The sequence below is a fragment of the Rhineura floridana genome, chromosome 4 (genome assembly GCF_030035675.1).
Source record: "Rhineura floridana isolate rRhiFlo1 chromosome 4, rRhiFlo1.hap2, whole genome shotgun sequence".
Taxonomy (NCBI): domain Eukaryota; kingdom Metazoa; phylum Chordata; class Lepidosauria; order Squamata; family Rhineuridae; genus Rhineura; species Rhineura floridana.
In genome coordinates this window covers 83,748,538-83,763,396 of record NC_084483.1, presented here as the reverse complement: position 1 = coordinate 83,763,396, position 14,859 = coordinate 83,748,538, and the positions used below count along the sequence as shown (strand labels likewise).

The following is a 14,859-nucleotide window of genomic DNA, read 5'->3' as shown; positions in this document are numbered from 1 at the left end:
GCCATCAACGAAGATGGCGGCGGAGGTGTCATCCCCTTAGGGAAACCGTGGCTGCCATCTTCGTTAAGGGCAATGGTAAAAGACAGCAGACAGGGAGGTGGGGTGGGTGGGTGGGCCGTGTGCACACACACACAGACCGGGGCCCAGGGCAAGCTGATGCGCAAGGGCCCTGGCATTCCTGGAGCTGGCCCTGCTTGCCTTCTCACCTCCATTACACTGACTGGGAGGGCTGGGGGGTTGCTGTCACATAGCAAGACTCCAGAATAGGCTTCTCTTACGGTTCTCTATTTAAATGTTTGACCGTCCTTCTACAGGGATAATGCAACACATCAGTGGCCCTGGCAACATGTCAGAAACCCTTTTTCAGTCACTCAGAGGAGGTGGTGGGAACGAGTTTGCAGATGCCCCGAGCAGAACTCATCTCAGGACATCCATCTCTTTGCTGTGGCTTCTCCTGCATCCTTTGTGTTGCTGTAGAGCTATGAGCAAGGGGACTCTGTTAGAAAGACTTGCAGCCCCATGCTGTTTCATGAAGTCTACTCCAAAACATTAGCTATTCTTAACAATGTTGATATTCCCATTGCCTGGTACCAGGCTGATGTCTGGCAGAGAAAAGATACCAGTTTCCTTGTATGCTTCCGTAGATCACACTGTCCTGACAGGCCAGCTAAGGTAGCTGTTATTGGCTGCCAGCTACGTCTAGATCTTGACTTGAGCGTACTTGGGAGCAGAGCATTATTAATTAACATGCAGCAAAATTATTAATTTTGCTTCAGCGTGCATTGCACATTTTTCCTTTTTCTTTGTAATAATGTTCAGGAGTAGCATGGTTATTTTCCACAAGCTGGAAGAGTGCTTCTGGGTGTTACCCTGAGTTCTTCCTTTTAGGGGGAGGTACCTTTTCCTAAGGTGACTCTTCTCCCTCCTTTGAAACACAGTTGAGAAAGGGAATGGAACTCTCATGTTTAGGGTCATTGGCCTGCCGTTTCAGTACTCTGTAAGAGCAAATTTCAGGTACAATGAGCGCGTGTTTAGCCAAGTGATGCATTCTTCGGAAAAAATAAGAAATTGTTCCAATTGGTTTTCTTGCAACTTTCTCTCCTTAGGTTTGATTTTATTCTAGATAATATTGGTGGATCCACTGAAAAATGGGCTCCTGAACTCCTCAAAAAGTGGTCAGGAGCCACATATGTCTCTTTGGTAACACCCTTCTTAGTGAACGTGGACAGGCTTGGTGTAGCTGATGGCATGTTACAGACTGGAGTGACTATTGGTGCAAAAGCTGTCAAGGTATGTTATCCCAACCAAATGCTTTAGCTTTTTACCCTTTTGGCCTGCATAAGCAATCACTTCCTATTATGTTTGGAGATTTTTTCATTTGTGTGGACCATGCTGTAAACGTCTGCTTGTTTTCTCTTACAGCATCTTTGTAAAGGGATCCATTACCGGTGGGCATTTTTCGCACCAAGTGGCGTTTATCTGGATGAAATAGCTGATCTTGTTGATGCAGGAAAGGTATGTTTGAATTGCCAGTTTCATTTCCCGTTATCTGCTGAAACACATGAAATGTGTCCATCATAATTAAGAAACAAGAAGCTAGCTCTTCAGCAGATTCAAGAACTTGGCTGTTCAGCTGCTAAGTTGAGATTTCCTAATAGGGGCTTCTGGTTGTTATTATCGATATAACCCATTTGCTTAAAAGGGAAGGTTTAACTGGAAGTTTGTGACCACCTTCCAGTCTGTTAGTGTTTAATCCTTTAAATCTGTGAAGACAAAAGAAATGCAGCACGGCACTATGAAAACTGTATTTGTTCCCTTAGAACACACACTAGTCTTAGTTAAGCAACATGTCCTCTCGATCCTTGCCCTTTTTGGCTTATTAAAGCTTGCCGAGGGGGTCTGACCAAGTGGATCAAGGGTGTGGTCAACGCATCATTGCGGGAGGGAGTGGTTCCAGCCACCTTGAAAGAGGCAATGATTCGACCACTCCTGAAAAAGCCCACCCTGGACCCATTGGTTTGTGACAACTACTGATCGGTTGCAAATACCCCCTTCTTAGGGAAGGTGATTGAGAGGGTTGTGGCGCAGCAACTGCAAATACTCTTGGATGAAACAGATTATCTTGACCCATCGCAGTCTGGGTTCAGGCCTGGTTATGGGACTGAATCGGCTTTGGTCGCCCTGATGGATGACCTTTATCGGGAGAAGGACGGTGGGAGTGTGACCCTGTTGTTTTTACTTGATCTCTCAGCAGCTTTTGATACCATTGACCATGGTATCCTTCTGGGCCGACTTGGTGAGCTGGATATTGGAAGCATTGTCTTACAGTGGTTCCCATCCTATCTCCAGGGTCATTCTCAGAGAATAGCATTGGGTGACTGTCTTTCGGCCCCCTGGCAGCTGTGCTGTGGGGTGCCTCAGGATACCATCTTGTTCCCCGTGCTGTTTAACATCTATATGAAGCCCTTGGGAGCGGTCATCAGGAGCTTTGGGGCAAGGTGTCAGCAGTATGCTTATGATACCCAGCTCTATTTCTCCGTAACATCTGAATCGGGAGAGGCTGTGCAAGCCCTGGACTGCTGCCTGGACTTGGTTGTGGGCTGGATGAGGGCCAATAAACTGAGTCTGAATCCTAGCAAGACGGAGGCGCTGTGGGTTGGTGGTTCCCAAGTTCAGATAATTGGTCAGTTGCCTGCTTTGGATGGGGTCGTACTCCCTCTGAAAGAGCAGGTCTGTAGTCTGGGGGTGCTCCTGGATCCATCTTTGTTGCTAGAGGCCCAGGTGACCTCAGTGGCTAGGAGTGCCTTTTACCAGCTTCGGCTGGTGAGACAGCTGCAGCAGTTTCTGGACCGGAATAGCCTGACCACTGTTGTCCACACACTGGTAACCTCTAGGCTGGATTACTGTAATGCGCTCTATGTGGGGCTGCCCTTGAGGTTGGTCCGGAAGCTGCAGCTGGTGCAAAAAGGGGTGGCAAGACTGCTCACTGGAGCAGGGTATCGCCAACATGTCACCCCGCTGCTGAAAGAATTGCACTGGCTGCCCATTTGCTGCTGGGCCAAGTTCAAGGTTCTAGTTTTGCCGTACAAAGCCCTATACAGCTCGGGACCAGGATACCTGAAAGACCATCTACCCCTTATACCCAGCTGATCACTGTGCTCTGCAGGTGTGGGCCTCCTGCAGATACCATCTTATCAGGAGGTTCGTTCTGCACAATATAGGAAATGGACTTTTAGTGTGGCAGCACCTACACTGTGGAATTCCCTCCCCTTGAATATTAGGCAGGCGCCATCTCTGCTATCTTTTCGGTGCCTTTTGAAGACTTTCCTCTTTCAACAAGTCTTTTAAGTTGAGACCTATCCCAGTCTGCATCTGTGTCAGAATTGTTTAATATGTTTTTCTAAATAATGTTTTTAACCCTTTTTTAAGTTGTTTTTAAAATTTTTAATGCTGTTTTGTATTAATGTATTTTAAGATCTGTTTTTATGAAGTTTTAAAGTTTTTTGGTGCTTTGTTTGCCGCGCTGGGCTCCTGTTGGGAGGAAGGGTGGGATACAAATTAAATCAATCAATCAATAAAATAACTAAGGGAATTCGCTGGTGCCCCTGCACCCTACAAAAAGCAGAATTTAATCACCTGATGAGTAGGGAGCTCATTCTCGCTTTGGGTAGCATCTCTCCCCACATCTGAGGGCCAGCTTTGATAGGTGAGTGGAACAATCTGCCTGTCAATCACTTGGCATCATTATGATGTGGGTGATTGGCAGTTAGGTGGTCCCGCCCATCTGTCAAAGTTGGGAGAGAGAAAGATATGGCTCAGGAAGCCAAAAAGGTTACCCACCTTCTAGTCTTTTAACCGTCATGGTATCTTCTAACTTTTTTGGGTCACCACTGGTTAATAATAACAGTGATAATGATGTATTAAATTTGTATAGCGTTTTCCGGTGTTCAATGCCCTTCAAATAAATTATATTCATTAATAGGCAAAAAAACCCTTGAGGTTTAAGAATGTACCTATAGCCCACAGATATTTCTATCAAACTTTAAAAAGCAGGGAAATTGGGCAGCTATAGTGAATGCACCAGAGGAGCAGGAGACCTGACCCCTCTGAGATATTGGACTGCCCTACAAATGTGTCAAAATGCAAACACAATTTGGGTTGGTCTTTCACAGTCCAATCCACTTCCTGTGTAGCTTGGAAGAATTTGTTAACATGTGCCTACGTTCTTAAATGGCAAGTTTATTTTTGGCTATTAGTGAATTTCTCTGCTTTTTCATCCAGGAGTAAGAAAGGGGATCCTGTGCAAGTTTGCTGAGAATGGATTGATGATGTGCATGCTTATTGAGTTCAATGGGATTTACTCCCTTGCAATCATGCTTAGGATAGGTGAAACTGACTACAGGGGATGGGGAGGAAAGGCAGAGGGTAGGAGGGGGAAGGGAGCAGGCGGGGGGGAGGGGAGGAGGAGGGCAGGTTTGATCATTTGCATGCTTATTGAGTTCAGTAGGATTTACTCCCCTGCAGTTATGCTTAGGATAGGTGAAACTGACCACAGGGGATGGGGAGGGGAGGAGGAAGGAGGGGAGGAATGGCAGAGGGGACAAGGGGGAAGGGAGCAGGCAGGAGGGGGAGGGGAGGAGGAGGGTGGGTTTGATCATTTCCATATTTATTGAGTTCAGTGGGATGTACTCCTGTGCAATCATGCTTAGAATAGGTACACCTGACCATGGGGGGGAGGGGAAGAGGGAGGGAGGAGTGGGCAGGGGAAGAGGAAGAAAGAACAGGGGAGGGGAGGAGGAAGAAGGAAGAGTGGAGGGGAGGAAGAAGGGAGAGGAGATGGGAAGAAGGGGAAAGGCACGTCTGATCATTTGCAAGCTTATTGAGTTCAGTGGGATTTACTCCTGTGTAATCATGCTTGCAATCAGGTAAAACTGACTATGGGGGGGGAGGTGGAGGAGGAGAAGAAACAGAGGATTGGAAGGAGATGGGGAGGGGGAGGAAAGGGGGAGGAGGGAGGAGGAGGGCAGGGCAGGGCAGATTTAATCATGCTTTTTGAGTTCAGTGGGATTTACTCCTGTGCGGTCATGCTTAGGATAGGTGAAACTGACCTGGGGAAGGGGCAGGGAGGGGAGGAGGAGGAAGAGAAAGGGAGAGGAGTAGATTGGGTTGGTGGGCACTGGGCAGAGGGGAAGCCCCTTTCCTTTCCAGAAGGAAAACATTGTGAACAGTATCATTTTTCAGCGTTTCCCCACCTTTTTATTCTACAGCAGGCACGTGTAGCCTCCTACCCAAATTTAAACCAAAGCTGTCCATAGCCACATCCACACCAGGCCTTTATTTCACTTTAGACAGTCATGGCTTCTGCCAAAGAATCCTGGGAAGTGTAGTTAGTGAAGGGTGCTGAGAGTTGCTAGGAGATGCCCTATTCCCCTTGCAGAGCTTCAGTCAGAGCGGCTGACTGTTAAACCACTCTGGCAACTGGAGCTCTGTCAGGGGAATAAGAGTCTCCTCTCAGCACCCTCCACAAACTATACTTCTCAGGATTCTTTGGGGGAAGCCATGACCGTCTCAAATGAAATCAAAGTCTGGTGTGGGTGTGGCCCCCTTATTAGGCAAGCCAAGCAGCTGTGACTCCGGCTTTTAGAACACTGACAGTTGGTTCTTACTGAGCATGCTCTGCGTTATCATTGGCTTCAAGCCAAAATTTATTAAATTAATTAAAAATCAGCCAGGCATTATTTAAACTTCTAAACTGCAGAAGATGAAGGTCAGAATACGGAGCAAGGTCAGTAATAGGATTACAGGTACTCTGTGAACATGGCTGATTTTTAATTAATTTCAACAAATTATGAGAACTCTGACAGAAAAAAGTCCAATAGGGGTTTGGTTTCCCCCCTCTTTTTACACTTCGAACTCTCGATTCTCTCTGTGTTTTGTGTATCACCATGAAAATTTAGAGGGTTGTTAAGCAAGCGATTCTGAGTTCAGGACTATAAGTTTTGTAAGGTTTTGTTTTGAAATGAGCTTATGGGAAGCATCAGAATGGCACGGGGGGTATTTTCAATTTAACATTGCAGAATGCAAAAAATCCATGCTGGCTATAGTATACAGCCACTCTCATGGCTGTATAATGCAACAATCCTATAAGATAGGATTCGCTAGGAGTCGCGCCCCCTTGGACCACGCCTTTGTCCTACAACATCTTGTTGAAAAATACACCTCCAAGCCAGGGGGCGCTCTTTATGCTGCCTTCATTGATTTTAAGGCAGCATTTGATCTTATTCCAAGAGATAAGCTTTGGTCAAAACTTGAATCTACCAACATTGACAGACGCTTTTTAGCTTTGATTCGTGGCCTATACCAGAACACTCACGTTCGTATACGATGTAATAGCGCTGGCAACTTGTCTAGACCCATTTCCACCTTCAAAGGAGTTAAGCAGGGCTGTATTTTAGCCCCCACATTGTTCAATCTATATATTAACTCCCTAATCAAAACCCTGACGCAATGCCCCATGCACCATCCTACTTTGTCGAATAGGCCTCTTTCTATTCTTCTATATGCAGATGATGCAGTACTTTTGTCTCTCACAAGTACTGGCCTTCGTCTCCTGCTCAGACCCTTCGCCAGTTATTGTAACAATGAACTGCTGGTCATTAATCACAGTAAATCTAAGGTTGTAGTATTTACAAGGAAGAGGGTGAAACATTGGTGGCGAGTAAACGGTATCCCCATAGAACAAGTACTATCATACAGATACCTGGGAATAACCCTTCACTCCTCCGGATTATGGCACCTGCAAGCAAAAAATGCTAGGGCAAATGCTATGAGGAGCACTAAGGCACTCCTCTCCTTCTTCTACATGAAGGGTGGGCAATTCGTTCCATCCGCGCTGCAGGTATTCTCTGCTTAATTCATCTCCCAATTACTATATGGTGCCCAGATAAGTGTCTATGGCGGCTGTACTTCCTTTGAAACTATTCAAACTAAGTTTCTAAGGAACATATTGGGCACTCCCCCATGTGTCCCGAATGCCAACCTACGCCTTGAAGCTGGGCTGCCTACCATTGAGGCTCGTATATGGGTGCTTAAATTCAGGTATTGGCTAAAACTGATCTTTGCACCAGTCGGTTTGGCCCCTCTCATGTTATCTGATATGTACCAGTCAAAATGGAAAAAATCTCTAATTACTAAACTTTCCGTTCTGGGCTTCTCTTCCGCTACTATCCTAGCGCTAGGCTTCTCCTAAGCGAAGTCGGCTATTACACAGAGAATATTCAATATGGAATTCCAAAACCACCTGTCCCATGTTGGTCTTAACTCTGACCCTAGCCTTTATTCAAAAGTTTTTACCTCGGCGCACTAGCTGGCCCTCCTCTATATACCTAGACTCAGGAAAGCATTCACACTGGTCAAACATAATGTCCTACCCTCTGCACTCCTAGAGGGTAGGTACCAGAAAATCCCACTCGCTGGACGTCATTGTCCATGTGATACTGGTGCTGTAGAGACTGTGAGTCATGTTTTACTAGAATGTTACCTTTATCACGCCCTCCGCATCTGGTTTATTACTCCTTTCCTTCAGAAATTTCCAGGTAGGGACCCTGCTTTTTATGTACATTATCTTTTAGCTGATAAAAAACCCCTAGTAACATGCAAGGTCGCAAGTTTTTGTGATGCGGCGATTAAATATCAAAAAGCGCTGCCAAAGCAATGACCGTTGGAGTTTGAGGAACATTTTTTAGACTGAGTTTATAGTCTTATCAGAATACAGTTATTGTACTGTAAACTTTTATGATGCTTTTTATAGTTTGTACTGTGATTTCTGCTGGTCACTGACCGTAATAAATACTCCATTCATTCATTCATTCATTCATTCATAGCTTGTGATCAACAACAATCCCAAGATCCTTCTCGCATGTATATTGCTGAGCCAAGTATCCCCCATCTTATAAGTGTGCATTTGGTTTCTTTTTCTTAGGTGTAGAACTTTGCACTGTTAAATTTTATTCTGTTGTTTTCAGCCCAATGCTCCAGCCGATCAAGATCCCTTTGAATTTTGTTTCTGTCTTCAGGATATTAGGTATCTCTCCCAATTTTGTATCGTCTGCAAATTGGATAAGCACTCCCTGCACCTCCTCATCCAAGTCATTAATAAAAATGGTGAAGAGCACTGGGCCCAAGACCAAGCCCTGCGGCACCCCGCTCGTTACCTCCACCCAATTTGAGAAGGAACCATTGATAAGCACTCTTTGAGTACAATTCTGGATCCACCTCTGGATCCACCTGATAGTTGTTCTGTCCAACCCACATTTAGCTAGCTTGCTAATCAGAATATTACGGGGCACTTTGTCAAACTTTGCTGAAGTCAAGATATGTCCATAGCATTCCCATAGTCTATGAGGGAGGTTATCCAATAAAAAAAAAGAGATAAGATTAGTCTGGCGGGATTTGTTCTTGATAAATCCGTGTTGGCTTCTGGTAATCACTGTACTGTTTTCAAGGTGCTTACAGGCTGAACGCTTTATAATCTGCTTCATAATTTTCTCAGGGATTGATGTCAGGCTGGCTGGTCTGAACTTCCCAGTTTCCTCCTTTTTGCTCTTTTTGAAGATAGGGAAACATTAGCCCTCCTCCTGTGACCCGGCACTTCACCCATCCTCCATGATTTTGCATAGATAACAGACAGTGGTTCCAAAAGTTCTTCAGTCAGTTCTTTCAATACTCTTAAGATGCAGTTTGTCAGGCCCTGCATATTTAAACTCATTCAAAGTGATTAGATATTTCTTGACCAATTGTCTGTCATTCTCAAGCTGCAATCCGGCCCCTTCAACTTCATGTTTCCCAGAAGGGTCATAGAGTCAAAGTAGGAATTGAGGACTTCTGCCTTTTCTTTGTCATCTGTTTATCATTTTGCCATCCTCATTGAGTAGCTGTGCCACCATTTCTTTTCTGTGTCTTTTACTATGGATACACGGTACCTGAAGAAAGCTTTTTGGTTGCTTTTGGCATCTCTCGCTAATTTCAGCTCATTCTCGGCATTAGCCTTCCTGATGCCATCCCTGCAATGGTGGCTTACCTAGTTGTTCCTAGTGAGTTCATGGCAAAGGCAAAATTTGGGCTGGGGACTTCCTGAGCTCAGTCTCTTAGCTTGTGCAGTATAGTGGCTAAGGGTGTTATGCATGTTGACCTCTTCAGTGTTGCTTGCTACATACATGAAGTAAAGTTGAATTTCTTTCTCTGCCCGCATAACTTACTCTTTTGACAGTCAAGCATTTTCTCCTGCAGCAAATAGGAAAAAGATAACACAAAAATACTCCTTATAATAGCAAGATACCACATCAGTGGCCTCTTCTGGTGATGGCAGCAAAAACACCCATGGCCTAGGAACCCACAAGCACTGCTGCATAGCCGTATGACAGCGTGAATTCCTCATTCCTCCTGGGCCACCACTTGTTTCATGCTTGGGGAAGAACTTGAGGCTGCCTCTGTGTATGCAATAGAGGAAAGGCATGGCTTTAAGTCATCTGCGTAAGACTATGAACAGGTGGATGCTAATGCTATTGAAAATGCCCATTATGTGTTTGTGGATGGCCTGGGATGTCTTTTGTCATAGGATTAACAAAGAAGGAGAAATGTTTGCTTACTCTTTTATTCTCTCTCTGCAGAGAGGGCAAGTCTTAATGCTAAAGCTTCTCCCCCCCCCCAGTCTTTTGTGCTTTCCGCATTTGATTCAGATTCCTGTAGAATGATCCCTGTACATGACCTTGAGATGATTTTTTTTAATGTGCATAAATATTGCCCTCTTCAGTATTGTTTGTTTCATATATGAAGTAATGTTGAATTTCTAGCTCTGCCCACATAACTTACTCTTTTGGCAGTGTATCATTTTCTCCTGCAGCAAATATATTCCATTGTTTTGTTTTTGTCTGTATATGTTGGTAAAGTTGTACTTGAAGGAATTAAATACAGGAGGACAAAGATCCCCCAGATTCTAGTGTACCAGCTTAACTGACAATTGTTTGTAAATCATTGTATCAAGCAGCAATTCTTTGATTTGTATGCTGTTTAAAAATCTGCCCCATAAAATTAGTGGGGCTACACTGGCAGATTATTAAGGGGTGTAGTACAAGACTGATTAAGCTGGGGTTCAGAGCATTTTGTCTGTCATATTCCCACAGTTTATGGGTGAGAAAAGTTCAGAGAATATTTCCAAATGTCACATTATGGGCAGTGGAATTGGGGCATTTCATGTTGTTCTTACAAATGCACACTTTCATAAGCTATGGTTTTACTTAGTGGAGCAAACAGATGCACGCTTAATATGTTTTCTGCAGTAGTCAGCTTGCCCCAACAACAGCTCAGTAAGAATTTGGTGCTGACTTTAGGGATCTGGGAAAGGGGCAACCATTGCACTTTGAATCCCAGGGGAATAAAAATTATGAAGTAGATAAAGTGAGGCAGGTAGGGATGCCTGTTAAGACAAAACTGAAATAAAAGCAAATAGCCTGCTGTATAAAAAGCAAGATTCTACTGGAGTAGGAGAGAGCCAAACATGAAGTTCAGCTGTGGGATCAGTTTTCACTGTTTGTTCATCTAAGGCAAAAGTGGGGCACATTTTTATATTGATTGCTGTATTCCCTTGCATGCTGGCAGTGGGTGGGGCACCCCTTTTTTTCTCTCTCTCCCATCCCCCCATTTCTCCCTCCTTTCCACTTGCATGAAACTAGGCTTAGGATGTGTATGGCCTATGCCTGATCTAAGACTTCACAGCACTGGTCAAAAATTAGACAAATGATGAAGAGCTAGAAAAATCTCTCTACTGCCTGTCTGCCATCCATTCTGGACCAGTTTTAATGCAACTCTATGCCATGGACAGCATACTGAAAAGTGAGTCTAGTGAGGATAGACTTCTGCTTCTTAGTGTAACTTGGGTTGTTCCTTGCCCTCAGAAAGCCGTGGTTTTAACCTGCTAATGAGTGTTGTGGGTGGGAATATTGGTAATTTGTAACACTAGAATAAAAGAGGTGCTGTTGCATCCTATTTCATAAGGATTTTCTTATGCATTTAACGTAAAGATATTCTGTGCCACGCTTGTGTCATCCCCTGTGCTGCATTATTTACATTAACATCCTGTGACCTCCTCACAGCACGCTTAAGTGTTGGGCGGGCAATTCAGCAACATTTTTCTTTCAGCAGCCTTACTGGCCCACCTTCACAAGTGACCCCTATTTTTCACCCATCTGAAGTAATACCGGAGAGCTTTGAAAATGTCCACCTTGCATAGTGCAGAACCGTTGTGAAAATCCATCCCTTTTTATGCTACCCTTGTGTGGCTTTGCCTCCACTAAATTTAAAATCAATACTCTGGACATGCTCTTGTGTTAATCTTAAAAAATGAATTAATATGTTCTATTTTAAGGACACAGTCCTTCTTACCCACTGTTAGTCCTCTTGATTTTTATGCCCCTTTACTTATAATCCTGTGAAATCTCTAGGTAGATCTGTCCTGCAGCTTACCACATGAGGTAGTGTAGAAGAATAGCTAAGAGTGTAACCTGGGAAGTCCTTGGTTCAAGGCTTGCTGTGGGCATGAACTTCCTGGGTAGCCATAGGCAAATAATTCTGTCTCTATGTGGACCTCTCCCTCCCCACTAGTCTACATAGCCCATGTAACATGACCCTGCAAAGGATGTCATAGTTCTGGTCTATGTTGCAAATCTATGAAACATGATGCAAATCATTGGGTTGCACCCAGAGTTCCATAAACAGAGTTCCACTTATGGAACAGGATGCTTTTGAGTCTGTCCTTCCTATGCTCCTGAACTCTCCTTGCCCCACTCTGGAGGGTTCCGAGAACCTTTGGAACAGCATAGGAGGTGTTACTAGGGGCTGAAGGAGGAAGGGCAGCCTTGCATTCCTTGTAAACGCTTGCCTGGTAGCCACAGGCAACAAGGAATTGCATGTAGGTGAGTGAGCAGGCTGACGAAGGAATGCTCTGCCCCTCTTTGGTCCCCAGAATAGAAATCAAGGAGGAAAGCTCCAGATTCTGTGCCCTTCATAATAATATCCTCTGCTAGCTTCCAGCAGGCTAGTGGTTTTGGTTTTGTTTGTTTGCAGGCTAGTAACTTTGTGGGATTATTTGCAAGGCTTGAGAATTGCCATTCTCCCACTTCTGTTTTCAGATGCCTTATTTTGGATCCAAGCTGCTTTCTGCAAGTGGGCTGTCTCCTCTGAATCCATCCTTTGGCTGCAACGGTAGCGTTATAGTCATAGCCAGCTGAGTTAATTTGGTTCCAGGATTTCATTGCTCTCTGCAGAAGATCCTTAAAACCACAAGCTATCTTTTCTGTCTCATCTTCCCCTCATTCACCTTTTAGAGGCCATGAAATTAGGTGACACAAGTGGGACCTGCGCCAAAATGTTGTTGCAGTGTTGAGTGTTCCTGTTCAGGGTTCCGGCCATGCAGCTGTGGCAGTTTTGAGGATACTCTATTCCATTCTCTCTTCCCAATGGCCAGTCAGCATACCATGACCACTGAGCATGGACTGTTCTCATCAGCTGTGTTTGCATTTCTTTCCCCCCCAAAAAAAAGTTTTACCTCAAGGTAAAACTTTAGCATCCCAGAAGCCTGCTAATACCTCTCTCTTGGGCATGGATGATACCATTTTGGCTACATAAGGATCCACACTTGGCTGAGTACGCTATTAGTATATGGGATGATGGCTCCCAGGTCACTGTTACCATGAATGAATAACCAAAAGATACATGTAACTGGAACCAGGCTTGATATTTTTACTTTTTTTTTTCCAGACTGGCATTTTTGTATTGGTGTGTATAATCCTTTCCTGCCCCAGACTTCATGATTTTAATCTCTCTTCCCTGAACAAACAAATGTTTTGCGGCCAGGGGGCCGATGCATAGTTGTAAACAAATAGTGTTTTCATTGTCTAGTTAATCTCCACTTACTGTCACGTCACCATTTGCTGAATGCACTTGTCTGTGCACAGGAAGAAATATTCCAAGAATGACATTCTAATGGGTACACAGTCAGCTCTTTTCAGGTTTATTGAAACAATGAGTCTGGATCAGCTGGTCAGATAAAGCATTAATGCGTTAGATTGCTGTGATAATCATTTTTAGTGTTCATGTCCCTTCTCTGCATTGCTGAGGGACAACAATCCAGTCGGACTAGAGGTCTGTCATTGAGTAGCATATGAGTTCTGAGCATTTTGCAGCAGCTTTTTAAAATTTCACAGGTTAAATTCAAGGTTCCTTGAAATACACACTACTTCACTTATCTTCCTTTTAAAATAGCAGTACTGTAGACTTCGTGGAATAGTGAGAGTATGCCTCCTGGAGATGTGACACATTGTGTGTGGCATTGCAGTATGGCCTTCATTTTCAAGTGTAATTTCACTTTTTCTGAGCAGTAAGGCTTGCTTTTATGGAAGAACTGATGCTGGAAACTCATTAGCTTGAAATGTGAAGTTTGCTTGCAGATTCCTTTTGTTTGCAGCTTTTATTAATGCGGTGGGAGCTTAGAGAGTAAAGTTGCAGATAGATTTGAGGCAAAAGCTCTTGTATTGGTAATCCTTAGCAGTCTAAACCTTGATTGGAATTGTTCAAACAAATGGTGAAGAAAGAAGGGGGTTCACACAGCCAATTCCCCCCCTCAAATGATGAAATCCCCCTCAAATGATGAAATCCAAGCAGCAAGGTGTATGCTGGCTACAGTTCCATGGCAGCTGGACATTTGGTGACAGTTGATGGAGCCCTCTGCACATACCAACTTACAGGCGTAAGGCTCCTTCACATGATTGGCTCGCGTGCATGTTAGGCTCAGCATCTCCAGGTAGGGCTGGCAAAACTTACAATATTGAGCTTGATGGACCGTTTATCTGATTCTGTATAAGGCAGCTTCCTATGTTCATTTGGTGGGGGGGATCAGATGAACCTACTGTGGAATTCTACAACTGAAGTGCTGTCACAAAAATGTGTTTTTTTAAAGCCATGGACCGTATGTAATTAGAAGGTGCTGATGAGAGATGCTTTTCAACCCAAACTTAGATAATGCGCATACAGAAAATATTACTGCTTCATAGATGTTGGGTCCTTCTTTGCTTGCTTGCTTTCCCCCCAGCGTTTTCCTCTTCCAGAAAAATGGGAGGAAAAATGAGATATACCTGGAATCAGAGGACTGCTTATTGTGTATGTTTATGGTTTTTTGCTGTTTCAGGATTCTGAATAATTGTGAACTGAAAACAGTTTTACAAACTCTTTGGCTTTAACATTTAGAGAAGGAAAAAAATGAAAACAGTTACTTTTTCGTAGTGATTATTTTCATTATGAAATGACATGCACTTTTCTGGAAGATGTAATGGTACTGGGAGTATCGACCACGGTATCCTTTTAGGCCGCCTGGAGGGATTAGGAATAGGGGGCACTGTTTTACGGTGGCTCCGTTCCTATCTCTCAGACAGGCGCCAGCGGGTGACCTTGGGGAATGAGGTTTCAGACCCTTGGCCTCTCAATTGTGGAGTGCCACAGGGTTCTATCCTCTCCCCCATGCTATTCAACATCTATGTAAAGCCGCTGGGAGCCATCATCAGGAGATTTGGGCTGCGGTGCCACCAATATGTGGATGACACTCAGCTCTATCTCTCGTTTAAATCCTCACCAGAGTTGGCTGTGGATACCATGTCCAAGTGCCTGGAATCCGTAAGTGGATGGATGGGAAGGAATAGGCTGAAGCTAAATCCCGACAAGACCGAGGTGTTGCTAGTGGGCGACAAGGGAAGATTGGGAGATATAGACCTGGTGTTCAATGGGGTAAGCTGCCCCTGAAAGACCAGGTCT

General features: G+C 44.4%; 1 protein-coding gene across 2 annotated transcripts in view; it reads left to right on the top strand.

Moving 5' to 3' along the window:
* The window catches only part of RTN4IP1 (reticulon 4 interacting protein 1), a 29,598-nt gene that overhangs the window by 12,389 nt on the left and 2,350 nt on the right, over positions 1-14,859 (top strand). For both annotated transcript variants that reach the window (XM_061623501.1, XM_061623500.1), the window contains exons 7-8: positions 1,107-1,290; positions 1,423-1,515. In XM_061623501.1, coding sequence (XP_061479485.1) covers positions 1,107-1,290; positions 1,423-1,515 — 277 coding nt within the window. The remainder of the gene's footprint in view (positions 1-1,106; positions 1,291-1,422; positions 1,516-14,859) is intronic.